At 41.4% G+C, this 21,086-nt stretch overlaps 2 protein-coding genes across 2 annotated transcripts in view; one reads left to right on the plus strand and one right to left on the minus strand.

Moving 5' to 3' along the window:
• CTPS2 (CTP synthase 2) overlaps positions 1–21,086 on the minus strand; it is a 79,611-nt gene that overhangs the window by 2,522 nt on the left and 56,003 nt on the right. The gene's annotated exons all lie outside the window — the stretch shown is intronic.
• Positions 11,906–15,006, plus strand: S100G (S100 calcium binding protein G). Its single transcript, XM_006769425.2, has 3 exons — positions 11,906–11,998; positions 12,528–12,671; positions 14,739–15,006. The coding sequence occupies exons 2-3, from the start codon at positions 12,537–12,539 to the stop codon at positions 14,841–14,843; spliced, it is 240 nt and encodes a 79-aa protein (XP_006769488.1). The 5' UTR covers positions 11,906–11,998; positions 12,528–12,536; the 3' UTR covers positions 14,844–15,006.

Raw genomic sequence — 21,086 nt, forward strand, 5'->3', positions numbered from 1 at the left:
GCATCTCTTTCCTATCCTCTCTGGTTGATTAATTATGCCTAGATTAAGTATCACTGAAGTGAGGTGACAGAGGGCATGAGCTTCCAATTTGCAAGTGCCCGGCCCCTTATGTGTTTTCTAGAAAAGGGCAGATAAGACTGCCACAGACTTGTAAGAAGTCCTAAGCTTATTCACAGCCCCAATTTCCACTTATGTTTGAGACAACCTGAATGAGCTAGGAAGACCTTAGCAATAAGCTCCTCCTAGATTCTTCTTTTAAGTGTACCGTGATTTTTCAGCCCACTCTTACTTATTGCATTAGGTACATCTACTCAGAAAGAGTCTTTTGATGTAGTTTGCTCACTTATTGGCACAGCTAGCATTCAAGAAATGTTCTGATATGAACCACTGAGAATAGACTCAAATGACTCAGGAAGCCTGACTTACTGCTTACTTGGGATGAGCTTGACAAGCACCAGAAAACATTTCCAAAATAAAAGTGGGACAGGGGAGAGAAGGAAAATGCAGTTGGCACCGAGGCTATCCAAGGACATTAACTACTCCTCCAACACAGGGGAAAGTCTGGAAATTCCTAACAGCAATATGAGAATGTTATTTAGAAACAGTGAGGTAGATATCAGAAGAAACAGCTGCAAAAGTTGAAGGTGGTAGAGAGGAGGTGAAAATTGCTGAATTGTTCCATTAAAGGCCTTTCGGAACTGTTGGCTTTTAATGAAAAAACAAATGTAAGGCCCAAATAGTGAAATGTATTATTTAGGCCTTCCACCAGGGTATTAGTTCACATTATCCCTACTGTTTTCAGAAGCAAGAAATACAACCTTCTCCTGAAATGATAGCACAGAAAGAAATCCTAAGGTGTAACAGCTACAGAGAGCCTTCTATTAAAACATGCTAGGATAGAAACCAGTGACAAAGACGAAGAAAATGTTGGAGAAAAGATGGGGAAGTAGATGGAAGTGGCATTCCAACTCTAACGATGCCCTGAATGTCAGTGAAAGGAGAGCGAGAACTGACAGGAGAGTTGCCACGCTCTCTGGCCTGGCTTAGGAGGCCTCATCCGGGGAGGCCCATCACATAGGCAGCCAGAGAATATCCAGGCCAGGCACAAGCTGGTGGAATCCAAACACTCAGGAAAGGTGAGGTTCAAGAAGATAGAGAACACAGTGCATGTCTGGCCAAGCCTGCCCTAACCAGCTGCCTTGCAGAATAAGCAGGCAATCCTGCAAGCTCTAAAGATGATAATATGACAGCTTCGTGGGTTATAAGCAACCTGATTGAACAACAAAATTAAGGAAAACAGCTTTGTTCCTGGCATTCCTTCCATTAAAAGCCTGAAAGATTGGAGAATATCAGTTTCAAAACATTTTTATCATTACTGAGGTGGTGAAAGAAAAGGACCTCAAATATGCTTTAGTTTTAATCCCAACATTTCCATAATTCCCTAAATCTTGCATCTAAGAAAAAAAATGCCTCTTCCATTGCAAAAGGATTGCCTCAGCCTGCCTGAATAAACACAGGCCGTCATCTGATCCCCACTACAGACCTGTCCTTTCTTGGAACTGAGTTATATAGCATAAGAAAAAAATAAAAAAGGATCAATAAGTAACGAATATTGGTGGTGATAAAGGAGATGTAAAAGCACCACTTAAGGATAAATAAGCACTAATTAACCTTTACCAAAGTTTCTGCAGCCCATAATAAAAGTGTAATGGGTTCAAGACTTCATGAGTCCTTGGCACCTTTAACAATAGTCTAGGAAAGTTAGGTTCTCTTATCAAAGAAGACATTCCTAAATGGCAGAAGGTGAAGGAGCATAACCCTTCTTACAGAGCCATGGTAAGGATGACTTCCCCCATATCCCTTGTTTGGACATTTCATTTGGGGGCACTGGGGGAAGCCTACCCCACCCCCAACATACCATTTCCAGTCTCTTAGACAACATATACAGTGATTCTCTCGAAATTTCTAGTGTATTCCTTTACGAAAATTCCCCAAACCTTTCTTACTGTCCATTAGTTTTTCTGTTCATTTTTTAAGCCTGCTTCTAATTTTGATTCTCTGAGTCATAGTCAAGTTGAGCATAAAGTGTAAACCAATTTTATATCAATATTATATCAGTATTAATTTGCATTGCTGCAAATTAAAGCTAAACTCTCCCATGTGGCACTCAGACTCCACCTCATTCAGGAACCATCTAGCTCTGCTCTCCTCATACATTCTCTCTGTTCTTTAAAAAAAAAATTTCAATTGCAGTCAATATTATTTTGTATTAGTTTCAGGTGTAGAGCATAGTGGTTAGACAATCATGTACTTTACACAGTGTTCCCCCTGATATTTCCAGTACCCATCTAGTGGTCCCCACCTATTCTAACCTGTGGTGTCTACCTCAAGCAACCAAGGCCATTGCCGATGGCCCCTCTGCTCCCCTCCCCACAACCCCACTAAATACATATCACCTTTCCACTACTTTTCCTACGATGTCTTTTCCCTACCATAGCACAAGGGCTCATGTGTCAGGGGCACCCTCTAGTTCTTATTGCCCCATAAGTAATACCATTGTTATGCTCACCCTACCAAATAAATAACCTATAGACTTTTCATTCATTTGCAATTAGTCTTTCTGGTAGGTTGAATAATGGGCTCCCAAAGATGTCCAACTCTTAGTCATAAGGACCTGTGAATATGTTACCTTATGTGGTAAAAGGGACTTTGCAGATATGATTAAATTAAGGCTCTTGAGATGGGAAGGATTACTCTGGGTTTTCTGGATGGGCTCAAAATCACCACAGGGTTTTTATAAGAGTGAGGCAAGAGGGTCAGAGTCAGAGATGAAGATGTGACAATAAAGTAGAGGTGTGTGTGTGTGTATGAGAGAGAAAGAGAGAGAGAGAGGGGATGTTGATCAGGATTGGTTGGAGGATTTGTAATGTAATTTTTGTATGCCCACCATTTAACAAAGAAAAATCAACCAAAAAAATGAATTCGCGTGTCACCTCTGACACGCTTGTCATAGGTTCGCCATCACTGCTCTAGAAGCTGGAAAAAGCAAAGAAACAGATTCTCCCCTAGAGCCTCCAGAAGGAACAAAGCCCTGTCGACCCACTTTATATTTCTGAGCTCCAGGACTTTAAGAAAATTTGCCTTGTTTTAAGCCACTAAGTTTGTAGTAATTTGTTACAGCAGCGATAGGAAATGGGTGCAGTCCATTATATACAACTTTAACCTCCTTCATCCTTTCATTTAGGTACCTCCTCTCATAAAGTAAAGTGTGGGCTCAACTTCTTGTATCTCTCCAACAGAGTTCAGTACAGTCTCAGATTCTGATCAAGTGCTCCATAATAAGATCTCCCTGGATTTTCATCTAAAACTAACAGAGGAGACTGAGGAGTGGTCAGTGGGCCTAAGAGAAGTAGAAGGGTCTCTGAGACACTGTGAATTATCCCAAGAGGCAGATGGTCACTTCAGTCCACAGGAGCCCCAGTGCCCAAGCCCACCTCCCACCTGATGCAGGGCTGTTATTTCCCTTTCTGTCTTCCCAGCCTGCAGCACTGAGGAGCAGCATGAGGATGGAATCTACAATGGTGAAAGTACTAAGCAAGCTATAAATATGTATACGTTTTTACGGCCTTTTAAATTTGCTTTTTCCACCAATAAAAGAAAGGTCTCTTTTACTTCCATCAGGAAAAGAATGTGCTTATACCTTCAGGTGTGACCATACATTTAAGTCTAAGTCCTACCTCTGGGCCTCATGCTAACATTGACCAGCTCTCCTCACAGAAGTCCTCCACATGGGAGGGGCAGTTGGAATGGTGGCTGAGGGTGAAGGCCAGGCCTGGACTTGGATCCAAGATCTACCAATCCCCAGTGATGTAACCTTGAAGAGGTCCTTGAATGTCTCCGTAGAGGGGTGCTATGAGGATTTCTCAAGCTAATAGGTCAGATGTTGGGGCAGGACACACTCCATGGTAAAAATCACACCTCAGCCCCGCCAATGTGGCTCAGTGGTTGAGTGTCGACCTATGAACGAGGAGGTCATAGTTCAATTTCCAGCAGGGTGCATGCCCAGGTTGTGGGCTCGATCCCTGGTGGGGGACATATGGGAGGCAGCCAATCGATTATTCTTTCTCATTATTGATGTTTCTGTCTCTCTCCCTCTCCCTTCTTCTCTGAAATCAATAAAAATATATCTTTAAAAAATCAGACCTCAGCAAGTATGGGCAATGATGAAGAGACTTCTGGGAGCTCAGCCCCCAGGGCAGCACAGGCAGGCCCCCAAATCAGAGAGCCTCACAGCCCAGGCAAAGGCTGGACATGAAAAAGAAGGTAAGCTCTGTCGTAGGGTACAGGGAAGGCAGGCAAGGGGAAGGGTGCTCCCTTTGAGGGGAAGCTGCACTTTAGTCAGGGTCTTTCCTAAACCTCAGGATCAATGACAACATGAACCCACAGATAGCATTTCACACCCATTGGTTTTGCAGGGCCCAGACAGTGACTCTGTACCATCTTCCCAAAGGTGTGTCTCCAGACACTGCCTACTCTGGACTTGGAGTTGAATAACATATCTGTGGAGGCCTGTGGTACCAGGAGCTTTTAAAATAAGTTACTCTTGGCTTTCCCAGGAAAAACTTAAGTCTGTCCAAAGATCAAGCAATTGAACAGTGAGGTGTTAAATAACCTTTGACTCTCCATTTTTCTATTACCAATCTTGTGCCTGTCACTTTTTCCCCTTCTCTGGTTTCAAAATGCACTCTTTTGAACACACCCTTTATTTATCACCCGTCTCCATATATTTTTAGTTAATGTTTCATGACAATATCTATTGGTGGATTTTGTTTCCCAATGCAGGTTTACCTTCACACCTGAGTCTACAGGTAAAAGGAAAAATAAGAGATGAGAGCTGTGACTGGCAGAAGGAAGCAAGTGAAAATTTAAGAAGACTCTCGGTTAGCATTTACTACAAGCCTAACTTCTGACAACAAGCAGCCATAGGCCTGTTTTAATTAGAGGTCTTCCCTTGAAATGAGAGTTTTGTATCCTAAAACACTATTAACCAATACTGTTCTGTTTTTCTTAGAGTTAATTTTATACGTACACATGTCATTATACAATATATGCCATGTTTTTATGTATAACATGTTATCTGTCATGTAACACATAGTTATTAAAATCATATAGTTATATATCATAGTTATTAAGATCACAGTTATTCAAGTCATTTCTTCAATATAGACTCAAGAAATATAACAACTGCCATGTTGATTTTAGCTCACAAGTGGTAAGTTGAGAGAACAGATGATATAAGATGCTATTTCAACAACTGGGGGGATTAAAATATGGACTGTAATAATGGCATTGTGGTTGTGTAGGACAGTCAATGTCCTTGTCTTAGAAGATGCTCAGGCATTTCAGTGGGGAAGTGTCAGAATGTCTGTAACTAATTCTCAAATGGTTCCAGTTTGCGGCGGGGGGAGGGGGGGGGTGTCCATACATGGAAAGAAAAAGCAAATGTGGAAATGTTAGTGATTAGTAAATCTGAGTGAAAGGTGGGTTGACGTTCACTGACTACTTTTGCAAATTTTCTATAGATTTTAATTTTTTAAAGGTCTTAGAGGAAAAGGATATTTCTTGTTATGGTTGCTCAACAAAAGCCTACTTCCTCCCAGGTAAAACAAAGCATAAATCTAAAAAAACACCATAAATTCTCTACTATCTTTTTTTTTTGAAACATCGATGAGAGAGAAACATTGACCAGCTGCCTCCTGCACATCTCCCACGGGGGACGTGCCCGCAACCCAGGCACATGCCCCTAACCGGAATCGAACCTGGGACCTTTCAGTCCGCAGACCGACGCTCTATCCACTGAGCCAAACCGGTTTCAGCAAATTCTCTACTATCTTGATTAAAATACATTACCAAAATGAGGATATTTTTGTGTAAAATTTTACAACTAAAAACAAAGTGCCTATCTGTAACCAAAGAAGAGTGTTAATACATGGTCAGTACTATTGCATACCAAAGTCATAACCTGTAATGAAAGCAAGAATAACACATACAAGACAGCAAAGGTACATGGAATGGGAAATGCACAGGGTTGGCAGGAAACTTTTAAGGAACTCCGTAAGATTTCACATTGTTCTCCAAGGTAAATAAGTTCCTAGAACCTTGGAACTAAAAAGCATCAAAGAGAAATACAGTCCAATAGTTCAAGCCTCAATTTATAGGTAATATAATAAAGAATCAGAGAAAATTATATAAATGTGTAAGTTTTTAAAAGCTGTAAGTGAGCTCTAACTGGTTTGGCTCAGTGGATAGAGCGTCGGCCTGCGGACTGAAGGGTGTCAGGTTTGATTCCGGTCAAGGGCATGTACCTTGGATACGGGCACATCCCCAGTGGGGGGTGTGCAGGAGGCAGCTGATCGATGTCTCTCTCTCATCGATGTTTCTAACTCTCTATCCCTCTCCCTTCCTCTTTGTAAAAAATCAGTAAAAATATTTTTTAAAAAAATAAAATAAAAGCTGTAAGCACTTTTAAAGTTGATCTCGAACCCCTTCTTGTGAGTTGCAATCAGTAGTAGATCAATGTCCCTTGGAAATGTCCTAGTTCTTTCATGTAACTATTTCCAAAAGAAATAAATGCAGTCTCTGATTTTAAATCCTGGCAGTTCCAAAAGTTTGAAATATTTCCAGTTGAATAAAGTAAGTCAAGTGTTTTCACCAGTTTCTAGAATGATTAACAAAATATTTTTGGTGAGGAAAGGGGTCATAAATAAAAAGCAGATACGGGAACAACAAATTAAAAAGTTGAAAAATGACCATGGCCCTTGGTACTCTTGCTTTGCCAAATAAAACAAAAAATTATTGTGCATATTCTCCCCCACTTCTTGAACCTAACAGCATCAGAGCAGGTGAGCAACTAGGCACTGTTGCCACACAAAGCCTTTGGGCTAACTGCTGGCTTCTCCTGAATTGAGCTTCCACTTTTTGCATTTTGAAGCTCTCACTCAAGGCTTTATTCGAAAACTGTTTAAAGTGTCTTTTTTTAAAATATATTTTTATTTATTTCAGAGAAATAGGGAAAGGGAAAGGGAGAGAGATATGGAAACATCAATGATAAGAGAGAATCATGGATTGGCTGCCTCCTGCAGGCCCCCTACTGGGGATCAAGCCTGCAACCCAGGCATGTGCCTTGACCAGAATCGAACCCGGAACCCTTTGGTCCGCAGGCTGATGCTCTATCCACTGAGCCAAACCAGCTAGGGCTTTAAAGTGTCTTTTGTTTGTTAAAAGGCTTTGCTTGTTTGTTCGCGAGTACTCGAGTTGGCACGGCAACCTGATTTCTTCTTCAGGATCAGGTTATCTTTGGAGACTAGCTGGCTTTGGTTCAATCTCCTTTGAAACGGGCTATTTCTACTGAAATTAGCTTCTGGTTGGGTATTAGACCAGACTGTCTCATTAAAAAAGTGCCGCTCAGCCTACATATAGCCAGGCTCTCCAGAAAGCAGGTTGTTTCCCCAGACTGGCTTTTTAAACTTTAGGCCTGATCCTTCTATGATCAGACTGTTCTAGAGCGAGGCTGGCTGATTTCTACCGTTAAGGTAATTTGAGCTGTTGTAGACTGCTTTGGGCCCCTTGCTCTAGTCTAGAGAAAAGTCTCTGAAAAATGGGATCTCAGTTATTTAATATTTAACACGATCCCTCCTGCAAGGACTCTAACACTTTTTATGCACATATTTAACTAATGGACAGATTTGACCAATGGTAATTCAGAAAAATCAGTGGCCACTGTGGGGAACTTATGAGATTCCCAAACTTCATTTTCTTATAAGCGAATTGGACAAAACAGCACTAAACTGGCAAAGCTAAAGGGAATGCCTATTTTGAATGGTGTGTTGAGACTTCCAAATGAGATCAAGAATCTGAAGTTGCCTCTTTGCAAAATCAAGTTTTAGAATTAACAGAGGCAACTGAATTTTTAAAGAGAGAAAAATGGCTTCCCACATGCTCTTCATCTACATGGCTGTCTTGCCATTCCCCTCTACTCCACTGTCTCAGGACCCATCTCCAGGGACCCTATTCCCTTTTTCTTTTTAAATAAAAATCCTCCAATTTGGTTTCTGTGTGTTTTTTTAATATATTTTTATTGATTTCGGAGAGGAAGGGAGAGATAGAAACATCAATGATGAGAGAGAATCATTGATTGGCTGCCTCCTGCACTGCCCCTACCGGGGATCGAGCCTGCAACCTGGGCATGTGTCCTGACCAAGAATCGAACCCAGGACCCTTCAGTCCATAGGCCTAATGCTCTATCCATTGAGCCAAAGAGGCTAGGGCCTATGAATATTTTGCCACAGGTTTCTTCTCCAGTATCCTCAAGGTCTTTTTCTCCAATTCCTTATTTCAAGTTCCAACTCTGATACCATGCTGCCTTCACTACAGGCTTCCTTATCCCCAGTTCCCCTCTGGTGCCTTCTTCCCCTGAATTCTCTCCCACTCCTTCCTCCTCACCTTATCAGGACCTTTCTATTTAAAGTTAAGTGGCCTCGGGATCATAACAAACCTCAAGTTTCATATGTGCCCTGGAGCAAAGAATTTCCTAAGGATCCTCACAAGTTTGCTGAGGAATCTGATTATTATTCAGACCTATCAGTCTGGGTTTTCTGACTTACATAAGCTAATTTGTGTTAGTTGGTGAAGACCAGGCTCAACATTGGATGAAAATTGCCCAACCGGGATCTCCTGAAACAGATTTAGAAAAACAAGCCTCTAATTTTGGGGGAAGAAATTAGAGAACTTGCTAGAGAACTACATCGAGCAATTTCCCAAAGCCTGTTGAATTGCAGCAAAATTCAGACTTGCTCACACAAGTCTGATGAATCTGTTCATGACTATTATAATCAACAAAAGGTCACTTTAAAGGAAAATTCCGACCTTCCTTCAGATGTTGATTTCACTCGGGTAACCTCTAACTCCATTGCTTGTTAATGAGCTAAACCGAGAGTTTCCGTTAAGGGGCCTAGGAATGAGAGACTATGTCCATCCTAGATTTAGTTAATTTGGCTAAATCAGCTTGCTTGTACTCTAGATGGGCCACCTAGAAGTAAGACTGCCATGATTTTTCATTTTCAGCCTTGGCAAACGAAACCAAACATTCCAAGTTTCTGCTCATTTTTGCAAAGAGCCGGGATGTTGGAAAAGGGATTGTCAAAAGTTTAAATGCTTCAGGCACCCTCAGCCTTGTAATTAGTCTTCTAACCAGCCTTCTCAAGGTCCTAGGTCCTCCTAATCCTCAATGATGTGTCTCTGAGGAACTTCAGGGGCTTTTTCTAATCCTCCCTCTTAATCGGCTCAGATCAGCTTAGAGAAACTTTTCTTCAAACTAATAATGAATCTCTCATAACAAAACTTCTATGTTTTACTAAAGAATGACTGTCCTGACCCGATTGTATGGGAAGAATGGGAGGACACAGCCTTTAAAGACTTAAAGAAGGGTTTAATAAATCCACCTGCTCTTGTACATCCCAATGATCAAATCCCTTTTCCTTTTTTTTTTTTTTTAATCCTCACCCAAGGATATTTTCCATTGATTTTTTAGAGAGTGGAAGGGAGGGAGGAGGGGGAGAAATAGAGAGAAACATCAATGTGAGGAAGACACACTGATTGGTTGCCTCCCACACACATCCTGACCTCCTGGGCCAGGGATCCAGCCTGCAATGTGCCCTTGACCGGGAATTGAAACAGTGAGTGACCCTTTAGTCTGCAGGCCAACGCTCTAACCACTAAGCAACCGGCTAGGGCCCCTTTTTCCCTTTTGTATATGAAAAGAAAGGGAATGCCCTTGGCAGGGGAGGTGGGGAGGCTAGAGAGCAACCAAAAGACTTGTATGCATGAATACTAGCATAACCAATGGACACAGACACTGGGGCGGTGGGGGCTTCCCCAGGGTGGGAATGGCTGTGGGGGGAATCAATTGGGGAAAAAGACATGTAAAACTTTAGACACTAAATAAATAAATTAAAATAAATTAAAAAATAAAATGTTATTTTAAAAAAGGGGGGAATGCCCTTGGGATATTCACCCAAAAACCATGGGGACCAGGATAGATCCCTAGGATACTTCAGTCAGCAACTGGACTCTGTGTCCTCCCTTGCCTTAGAGCCATTACTGCCACTGCCCTCTTGGTTGAGGCCACTGAGGACATTGTTGCAGGATCCCCTCTAACCATCTTTGTACCCCACTCAGTAGAAGCCCTCCTGAATCCTCATTATACCCAGCATCTTTCAGTTGCCTTCTTTCCTATGAAATCCTTCTGCTAATTGCTCCTCACACAACTCTTTCGCATTGTAATAACCTTAATCCAACTATTCTTCGCCCTTCTGAGACCCATAAAGCCCCTCATGACTGCTTGACACTGACAAATCACCTCCCGAGTCCTCATCATGATTTGCAGGAGGCCCCTCTGGGTAAAGCTGTTTTCCCATGTGTTACAGATGGTTCATGTTTTAGAAATGAAAATGGAAAGTACTGTGCTGATTATGCAGTTGAAGTAATTGAGGCATTTTTACCTTTGGCTCCTTCAGCTCAGTAGGCTGAATTGTATGCTTTCACTCCAGCTTGTGTTTTAGCCAAGGGCAAAACTACCAGCATTTATACTGTAGTCCATAAGCCTTTGCAGTAGCTCATGACTTTGTAATGTTATGGAAACAATGTGGCTGCCTTACTTCCAGTGGAAATAAAACTAATGGCCCATATGTTCAGGAATTATTGGATGCTATACTTTTACCTGATGCTTTAGCTAGTATTAAGATCCCAGGGCATTCTAAACTTGACTCTTTGGAAGCTAAAGGAAATCACCTTGCTGACACTTCTACAAGGAATGCAACGCTTAAAGGAATCGGCAGCAGTGAAACCCCTGTCAGGGTCCAAGGGGATAATTCCCCAGCTAGTAATTTAGAAAAACTGGCTAGAGAAGCCCAACAATTAGCTTTAGAAAAAAAGAAGAAGAAAACCACAAGATTAGAAATCTAAAAATTGCTAGTTTGATAAAAGAGAAAGGTCTGGTTCAAACCAAATAACAATCCAGTCCTACCAGAGACTGTGAAGTTTCCACTCTTTACTGTACATACATTTGGTCCACTGACAAAATGATAGCATTTATGAGTCAATATTGGTGAGAAAATATTAATAAGGCCGTGAAGCCCAGCTGGCGTGGCTCAGTGGTTAAGCACCAACCTATGAACCAGGAGGTCATGGTTCATTTCCCCGTCAGGGCACATACCCAGCTTGTGGGCTCAATCCCCAGTGTGGGGTGTGCAGGAGGCAGCTGATCAATGATTCTCTCATCATCATTGATGTATCTCTCTCTCCCTCTCCTTCTCTCTCTGAAATCAGTAAAAATATATTTAAAAATGAAAGTAAAATAAAATAAATTAAGGCCATGAAAAGTGCCTACCGTACTTGCCCTACCTGTCAAAGACACAACCTGGGGAAGCCTGTCTGCACTGCCCCTGGACATTTTAAATTGCCTAACGGACCATTTGAGGTGTGGCAAACAGATTTCATACAGCTTCCCCTGTCTCATGGATATGAATATGTTTTAGTCATGGTTTGTGTTTTCTCGCTGGGCTGAAGCTCTCCCTTGTAGACAGGTTACTGCCTCCTGGTGGCTAAAGTCCTGTTGGAGAAGACTGTCCCTACCTGGGGGATTCCTGTTTGAACTGTTCCTCTTGACCTAGGAAGACCTAGGAACCCATTCTATGGGTCAGGTGCTTTAACAAGTCTGTGCCGGTTGGCCAATTTTACAACACCCTTAATTATAAGGTTCATGCAGTCTTAAGATTGGATTTCAAAAACCATTAATAATTACCTTTAAATGGCAAACGAAAGGAAAATTTCATCATCAGGGTGGTGTGTCCTTCTGCACAGACTATAAAAGCCACATGATCTGCTCAACTCTCCATACTCCTGTTTTGTTCTCCCAGCTGCCTTGCTGTTCGGTGACCAGGTAAGTGTGCTTGTTTTTAGTACTACCTGGAGCTCTTTCTGTCTCCTTCCAGAAGGGTGTGAAAGATAATGGTCTGAAGAGAAAGTGGGTTGGTGCTCTCTAAAGATATTACAGTCATTTAAAGGCTAGAAGCTGTTGTCAGGTTTCTGCAAGACCACAGCCTACCGAGTGCAGACCGGGTACATAAAAAATGAAGAATGTCATAATTACTAATTAAAGTGTTTGGCTTCAGGGACTATCTCCTAACAGATGTACTCTCAGAACAGGCATTTAACATACTGTCTAAAATGACTATTTTTAAAACATGTTTGCAGTCACTAGTGCGTTTCCCATAATTTCCACTCCCTCTCTTCTCCTCCTCCCCCTCAATTACTCCCCCTAGCCCCTCACTCCACTCCCCAGCCTTTTCTTTACTATCCCCCATCTGTGCCAAGGAAATAGCCCAATGGCAATGAACTCCTGCTGGCAATCATTAGTATAAAACTCCACTTCAGCTTTTTGGTAAGCTCATTTCTTTCCCAATTTACAGGACACCAAAATGAGTGCAAAAATGTCTCCTAACGAACTGAAGAGCATTTTTGAAAAATACGCAGCTAAAGAAGGTGATCCAAATCAGCTGTCGAAAGAGGAGCTGAGACTGTTGATTCAGACTGAATTCCCCAGTTTACTAAAAGTAAGTGCACAACTGCAGAGCCCCCTGAACGAGCCTCTGATGGCGGGAGGGGAGGGGAGAGAAGGGAGAGGGGAGAGGAAAAGAGCCGGGGAGAGGAAAAGAGCCAGGAAGAGGCTGAGGTCTGAGATATTGATCAGAGTTCCACCTGGGGTAGAGCACACAGCAGCCAAGACACGGGCATCACAGAGGGAGAGCACTTAACGTGTGCTTTCCTCCGCTGGTGGCAGACCACATTTCATATGGCAAGATCCTAGAAAGCAGGGGCCCGGACTCCTCTCCCCCATAACCTTAGCACAGAACTCTCTGGACTAGCCATAGTAATGGAAGCAGTGATGGCACTTCTGCCAAGCTAGGCCTGGAAGATGCACAGGTTGCCACGCAAACACACAAAGACCGTCAGCCTGGATTCAGCATGTCGATGCCAGGCTTTAGGAAAACAGAGGCCAGTAAATTAATATTACTTGGCCTTGGACGTACTTCATCATTAAAGATAGGATCTCTCAACAAGACCAACACTTACTGGACTGTCTGTTAAAAGAATCCACTTCCCACTGACAAATTATTTTCCGTAGAAACCCATTTATATTTCAAAAGCATTTAAATTGCTGTTCATTTGTGTTAAGCAACTCAATTTGTGTTAATGAGGCAACCATGCATTTTTCAACAACCTTCGGGAAAGGATAAAATTTCTTTAGCCATAAAGAACCATCCCAGAGTTGTCAAAATCAAAACGCATCTAGAAGTAAAAAGGAATGGGGAAAGGTGGATTCTCTGTCTGCCTCCAATGTGCTTTCTTCCCTTCGCAACTGGAAGCCATCTTCAAAATGGAAGGACTGCAATTGGTATATCCAACTTGGTCACTTGTTAGCTGTAACTTCAGAAGAAAGCATTTGCTTCCCAGATTTTAACCAGAAATGTCCCTTCTGCCAATATGACATATGAAAAGGTTTCCGGTATTAGTTGTTGAGAAGGTTTCTATTATTAGCACTAAAAAGAATAGTGGCTGAATTCAATGACCTTATAATCCATTATCTTCTCATTTTCTTATGGTTAAAATCCGTATTTACTAACGTCAGGAAGTCCACCTCGTGATTCTGATGCATGTCCAAGTGTGAGAACCACTGATCCGAAGTCATCTTGCCTAGCATAGAGGTGGGCTGCGGCCCAGGGTTTGGAAAAAACTACAGTAGTTGCTGGTTAAGGGTTTGGGCTCTGGAGTCAATGTTTGGACTCTAAGTCCTCCACTTACCAGCTGTGGGTCCTGGAGTAAGTCAACAGCTGTTTCAGATCCTCAGTTTCCTCATCTGTAAAGTGGATCTCCCCCTCAGGGTGGTTGAGAGAATTGCACAAGCTACCAAAAGCCCTTGACACAGTACCAGCCAGCAATAAGCCATGTGTAATGCCTTGATTATATGCCAGCCCTGGAGGAAGACACAAATCAGCTTCCAGGAAACCTTGGGCCAGGGATCCTCAACTATTTGTGGGTGTGGGTCCCTCAGAAGTCCAGTGAAGCACTTGGGCTCCATCTCAAAAAAAAATGGTGTTAGCCCTAGCCAGTTTGGCTCGGTGGATAGAGCATCAGCCTGCAGACTGAAGGGTACCGGGTTTAATTCCGGTCAAGGGCACATGCCTGGATTGCAGGCTCGATCCCCATTGGGGGGCATGCAGGAGGCAGCTGATCAATAATTCTCTCTCATCATTGATGTTTCTATCTCTCTCTCTCCCTTCCTCTCTGAAATCAATAAAAATATATATTTTTCAAAAATGATTTTAGAAGCATAAAGGAAAATACTTAAGATTACATAGAAAAACAATTCTATTAAAATACACATTATCAATATTAAAATAAGTGTATGTTAAAGAAAATAAAAAGGGTAGCTCGTTCTGTGACATGGAGCAATTACAGCTCAAGTTGGTTTTGCCACCACTATCAGTAGCATGTGATCAAAAGCTCAGCTGCCTTCTTGGAATGCAGACTCAGTGCTCTAATTTCAGAGAATGTGTAGCAGTACATAACTGATTCGTTTTCTCTCCTCTCCTCATCCCATCCTCTTTGTCTAACACCAGGGCCCAAACACCCTAGAGGATCTTTTTAAAGAACTGGACAAGAATGGAGATGGAGAAGTTAGTTTCGAAGAATTCCAGGGGTTACTCAACAAGTTATCCCAGTAAAAGAAAAAAACAAAATGATACCATTCTGCTCATCAAGAGAAGAGCACCTGGAAAGAGTCATATTCTACATGGAGTCCCCAATGTCTCTATTAAATTCTTTCCAATTATAACGATCTTGTAGTGATAGCCAACTACTGCTAATAAAGAAATTCTTAAGACATGCCTCACCTTGTCAATTACTGACCTCCACAGTTAAATAAATTTGAAAGTAACCTTAGTCTGATTCATCAATCTAATTTTATAGATTTTTTAATTTAAAAAAAAGGTCCAGAACAGTTCCATAGTCTTGACCAAGACTACAGAGGTGGTATCAGAGACATGGAAAGAATTCTGCTATGATCTCACTCATTTATGGAATATAATGAACAATATAAACTGATGAACAAAAATAGATCCAGAGACAGAGAAGCATCAGACAGACCATCAAACCTCAGAGGGAAGGCAGATCAACCAAAGGACTTGTATGCATGCATATAAGGATAACCAATGGACACACACAGTAGGAGGGTGAGGGTCTGTGCTGGGGGGCAGGAGCAGGCTGGGAAAGGTCAATGAAGGGAAAGGGAGACATATGTAATACTTTCAACAATAAAGAATTAAAAAAAGAAAGAATTCTGCTGTGCCAAACCAACTCCCTCACTCCACTCTTCCACCAGAATAATCCTGTCCTTGCTCTTCCCTCCCGACTACTTAGTGCTCACATCATTTCTAATTTCAACTGTAGTCAACAGCTAGTGAGAAACAGACTTCAGAGAACAGACACTTGTCTTTAAAGTCATCTCCCAGCACTCACTGTGCTTTTTGAATCACTGACCCTTTCAGAGTAGGAATGCAGGACCAACTGTCAGCTGTATTCCGTCCAAGGGGGTGGCCTTGGTTCTGGTATGTGATGTGTAAAATAAAAGGGACAGGAAGACATAGTCCCATCCCAGCTCTGGCATGCTGTGCTGCTGGAGCACTGGGTACTGAGAAACAGCTCAGGCTCCCTTGCTGAGTCCAGCTGGGGAGGGGGGAGAGGAGAAAGGAGAATGGGGGGGAATTTAACCAAAAAGAAAGAAAACTGACTTTTAACTCTTCCACCTAGAAACAAAGAAGATTTGTATACGCAGCGAGGAAATGTTTAATGTTTAAATACAATTTGGATCATTCTAATTCAACACACACACATTCTCGTGGCATAAAAAGCCTTAAACATTTCTAATGGCCAATTATATTCTACTGTAGGGATATCCCATAATAGTCTTAACTATTTCTCCATTGTGGGGCATTTAGATTATTGCCATTTCTGATTCTTCTATATAATGTCATAATGAGTAACTGTTCATATCTTTCTGTCAACATATTGGATTTCCTTAGGAGGATTTCTGGGAAGTGAATGTCTGAGTCAGAGGGTATGAATATTTTTATGGTTTGTGAAATAGACCACCTAACTGATTTTCCAGAAGGTTGTATTGATTCTTATTTCTATAAACAGGCAGGAGAATGACAGCTTCACTCCCCAGACAGCATTAGTCGGTCTCATTTTAACAACTTTATTAGTCACAATAGTGCACATCTTTTATTCATTTCTGGTTTTAATAGGAACGTCCTACTATTTTCCCATTGAATTTCCTGTTGGATATTGCTTTGTAAAAGATAGTCTTTCTGTTATTTAAGAAGTATCCTTTTCCTCCTAGTTTGTTATGAAAATGTGAGCACCCAGGTTTAGACACTATAGACTGCCTATTGAGCACCTGTGGCCACATGAGGGTTCTCCCTTTTGTTTGATAAATATGATACGTTAGTCAATTTAATTCCTGAGACAAACTATCCAGTCATGATTGGTTTTAAATTAGACCATTCTAATCTTTTATTTAAAATTTTCACATCTTTATTAATAACCAGCATCAGTCTATAGTTGGGGTTTTATTTTTTGTTGCATGTGTTTTGTTGAGTTCTAATATTTAGTACATGCTAACTTCCCAGTTTAGCTTATGTTCTAATCCCAATCAGCCACTCTCAGAGGATATATATATTCTCTTTTTCAATTACAACATATAGAAAGCACCTAGTATGGCCAAAGCATTATACTCAGATCCTAAGTCAGTAAGTCTGGGATCAGGCTATGGGAAGGCTTAATTGAAGAAGTAGTATTTCAACTGGGATTTGTAGGAAGAGCCTTGAGGGGAACCTGCAGGGAGGAGGAAGCCTGGGCATTCAAAAGGAGAGAAAACAGCCCAAATGCACACATCATGTTCAAGTGCAAGGCAGTTCAGGGAACATACACGCTGCATTTTGGGTGTAAAGCTGGCTCTGATGAATAAAGAGGTCACACTGGCTTTAGATCATGAAAGTCCTTGGTTGCCATGCTAAATGAAGGTCTACTGTGCTGTGCAATACCCTGGCCATTATATCGGGTGGTTATTGACATTTAAATTAACTAAAATGTAAAATTCAGTTCCTCAGCTACACCTCAAGTGCTCCATTGCCCCATGTGGCTGATGATTCCCATATTGGATGGCACGGATATAAAACAGCCTACCATGCTGGTAGCATTAATAAGGGCGTGTTCACATGCTGCCCATATTTTAGTTATATATTTCACCAGTCTATGTTGTGTGTCTCCAACTGAACTGCAAGCCGGGTTGTGGCAGCACTTTGTAATACACTATGTTTAGGACTGCACTTAAGTGGATGAGCTACAAATGCACAGCGACTCTTTTCTTTTTAATAATCTCTTTCCGCTAGCATCCAGTTATTTTTAGTGCAAAGAAAATCTTTTAAAGGGTTGAAATACCTATTTCTAAGGCTTTTCCTATTGAGCTCCAGGTATAAAAGCTTTAAAATACATTAGCTTTGAAGTACTCATTTAGTCATTCATTTATTGTTAAAATTATAGACTACCCTGTGATTCAATAATGGGGCTTATTCCTAGCCATGCTGTCTCTTTTCAAAAAGTAGACTCAGGCTAAGGGGGAGGTCTGGTGGAAAAGATGCCCTAGCCATTAGACAGTGGCCACCATGCCTGGAAGAATTTTTCTTTCTCCAAATAGAGAGCAGTTACTATGGCCAACAGCCTGATATCAATTCTGAATCTATCATCCACACAGAGACAGAATTAAATGACTATCAGGCTCCCAGACTAGTCCATAAAAGGCTATTTTACCCATAGTATAGCTGTCTTCTTGACAGCTGCTTTTATAGGTAAAGTTCCTTAGCCCAAACTAAGCTCCAAATGACTTCTATAAGGTCGTTTGGTTAGTTGGGAGATGTTTACTAGTACTACAATGTTCTAAATGCAAAGCAGTCTTCAAAGTAATAAAAGTTGCCTGAAAAGTTACTCTAAGTGGCTGTCTGGGTGTTTTTTGAAAAACACTTCTTAATTTGCTTTCCATGTAAAGCTGATGAAAAATAACATGGAAAAAGAAAATATTTCAAATACGGCTTCAACTAAAGGTAGGAAAATGTTATGCATTAATTATACTTAATGAATAACACAAATTACCCTTCACCTGACTTGACTTTTAATTATTTGTGAATATTTCACAAATCCACTGTTTGAGATGTAAAATTAATTTTGACTTTGAAAATCCCTGGATCAAAAAGGTATAAAAGAAGTCATATGTATGATAACTAAAGGTGAAATAATATCAACTACTGCGATCTCAAATTTCCATTGACATCTGCTTAAAATGCTTCAAATTTATAAATTTTCCTTACCAGTACCACCATCCAAGTGTACATGTGTGTGTTGATGTGCCTGAAGGTAGAACATGGTTCTGTTTTCAGGATATTATATTTTATGTAAATTCAGATCTTTAAAGTTACTGTTTTCAATAAACAAAAGAAATGCTAAAACTTAAACATATCCACATACCTAAATATTGGATTGATATCCTTTTCTTATATATGTCTCAAAAGTCAAAGATACTCTAATTAATAAAGTCCACAATGCTGTGAACTATCCTCTACTTGAACTGGAGAGGTCTAAAGCCAAATTCAAGGTCAAGCGTGTCAGCAGCAGCAATGTGATTGATACAGTCAGAATACAAGCTACAACTGTATTCCTGGTAAGCATCATCTAGAAGGCAGGTAAAGCTACTTTGAAGCAGGCCAAATATCGAATTTGCTGTAGAACCCTAAATTTCCGCAAAGGCCCAGAGCCTTCTATTTTACTATGTGGATTAAGCAGAGAAATGGCACAATAAAATAAATTTTACTCACTCTCTTCTGGTACTCACAGACTCGGAAAGAGTTTACCTTCATTCTTAGAGAAAAATCTATTTCTTCTTTTATGTGTATACTAGAGGCCTGGTGCACGAAATTAGTAAGCTCAGGGAGGGGGGTTGTTCCTCAGCCCGGATTGCAAGAGGGCACAGGCCAAGCCAAGGGACCCCATTGGTGCACAATCGGGGCGAGGGGGGACGCAGGAGGTTGGCCAGGGAGGGACCATGGGAGGGCTCCAGGACATGTCCAGCCCATCTCACTCAATCCTGACCGGCTGGACCCCAACAGGAAGCTAAGCTACCAGTCAGAGCGTCTGCCCCCTGGTAGTCAGTGCACATGATAGTGACTGCTCAACCAATCCACTGTCTGCCCCCTGGTGGTCAGTGCACGTCATAGTGACTGGTCGACTGGTCGACTGTCTGCCCCCTGGTGGTCAGTGCATGTTCAGCAGCCTTGGCATATCATTAGCATATTACTCTTTGATTGGCTAAACGGATGACCAGACATTTAGCATATTAGGCTTTTATTATATAGGATGAGACAACTCCTCTTAAATATCTGTCCTGGTTGCCAGTGTCTCTAATGATTTCATAAGCAACTGTAAGACTAATCATGCATGCCAGAGGTAAGTCATAATAGCTCATGAAGGAAATCAGAATTTAACACCCCAGAATATGTCTCTTTGACATAGGGATTCACTTGAGCTGATTATTTTTAAGAAAGAGCAGACAGGGGAGAAGCTCTGAAAATAAGTAAGTTACTCTTTTATAAGGGAAATCTCCATTGTAAGGTTGTCTCCCCATCTGTATCAGGAAGAGGAGGTGATTCCTCTAGTAAGTCTCTAGAAACACATCAAAGGAGAAGGTGGAAGATTTATATCTGCATAACAACCTTATTCTTGTTTTCTTTTCCTGGTCACCTCCCATAATTGGATCCCCTCACCCCTAACATCTTCTTTTGACTTTAGCTGGAGATGGTATTTAAGGTGGTAGCTTGGGCCATTGCAGGGAGCTACACCATTTTCCTGGGTCTCTCCCATGTATACAGAAGGTACATGTTATTAAACTTTGTGTGTGTTTTTTCCTGTTAATCTGACTTTGAGTATAGAGGGGGCTCTCAGCCAAGAACCTAAAAGGGTAGAGGAAAAATGATTTAGCAGCAAAAACACCTAAAGGAGGCTCCTGGTTTCCAAATTATTTACTTTTTTAGCTAGAAGGGCCAGAATGGCCATTATTCATTGTAAGTATTATTATTTGCTCAAGTTTAAGTGATTCCCTAGGCTTCCTAGTGTTTGCTGCCTGATGATTCCATTACCTTGGTCTTTTTCTTTAATAAGACTTTCTTTTAATAAGACTTCTCACCATCATCACAAATGCTGTCTCTTAAGGCTGTTTTTCTCCAACAAACTGATTGCAGGCCATGAAGATGTTCAGTAGCAATTAGGTTTTATTGTTCCCATCTCACTTATGAGTATATGCTTTCAAAATGTAAAACTCACATATCCTCTGATTTAGCAAATCCTCCTCTAGGAATTCATCTCATAGAAGTGTGTATGTGTGAGTACAAGGACATATGAATATAGATGCTATTTTGCAGTATTATTTAAAGTAGCAAAATAATGGACACAATCTAAATATTCATCAACATGAGACAGGTTAAAGAATGATGCAGACAACAAGGCAAGCATATGGAAGATCCCTGTGTTGATGTGAAGTGATCAGTACAAAAAGCAAGAGGAAACAGTGTCTCAAGCATGCTGACATATGTGTTTGTTAAAAAGGAAACACAGCCCTGGCCAGGTTTTCTCAGTGGTTAGAACATTGGCCTGGGCACCAGAGGGTCTCAGGTTCAATTCCAGTCAAGGGCACATACCTGGGTTGCAGGTTTGGTCCCTGCCCCCGGTTGGGGAGTGCGTGCGTGGCACATCTCACATTGATGTGTGTTCTCTCTCTCTCTCTCTCTCTCTCTCTCTCTCTCTCTCTCTCTCTCTCTCTCTCCTCCCTCCCACTCTCTCTACAAATAAATAGAAAAAATACA

Source organism: Myotis davidii, unplaced genomic scaffold, assembly GCF_000327345.1.
Source record: "Myotis davidii unplaced genomic scaffold, ASM32734v1 scaffold604, whole genome shotgun sequence".
NCBI classification, from domain to species: domain Eukaryota; kingdom Metazoa; phylum Chordata; class Mammalia; order Chiroptera; family Vespertilionidae; genus Myotis; species Myotis davidii.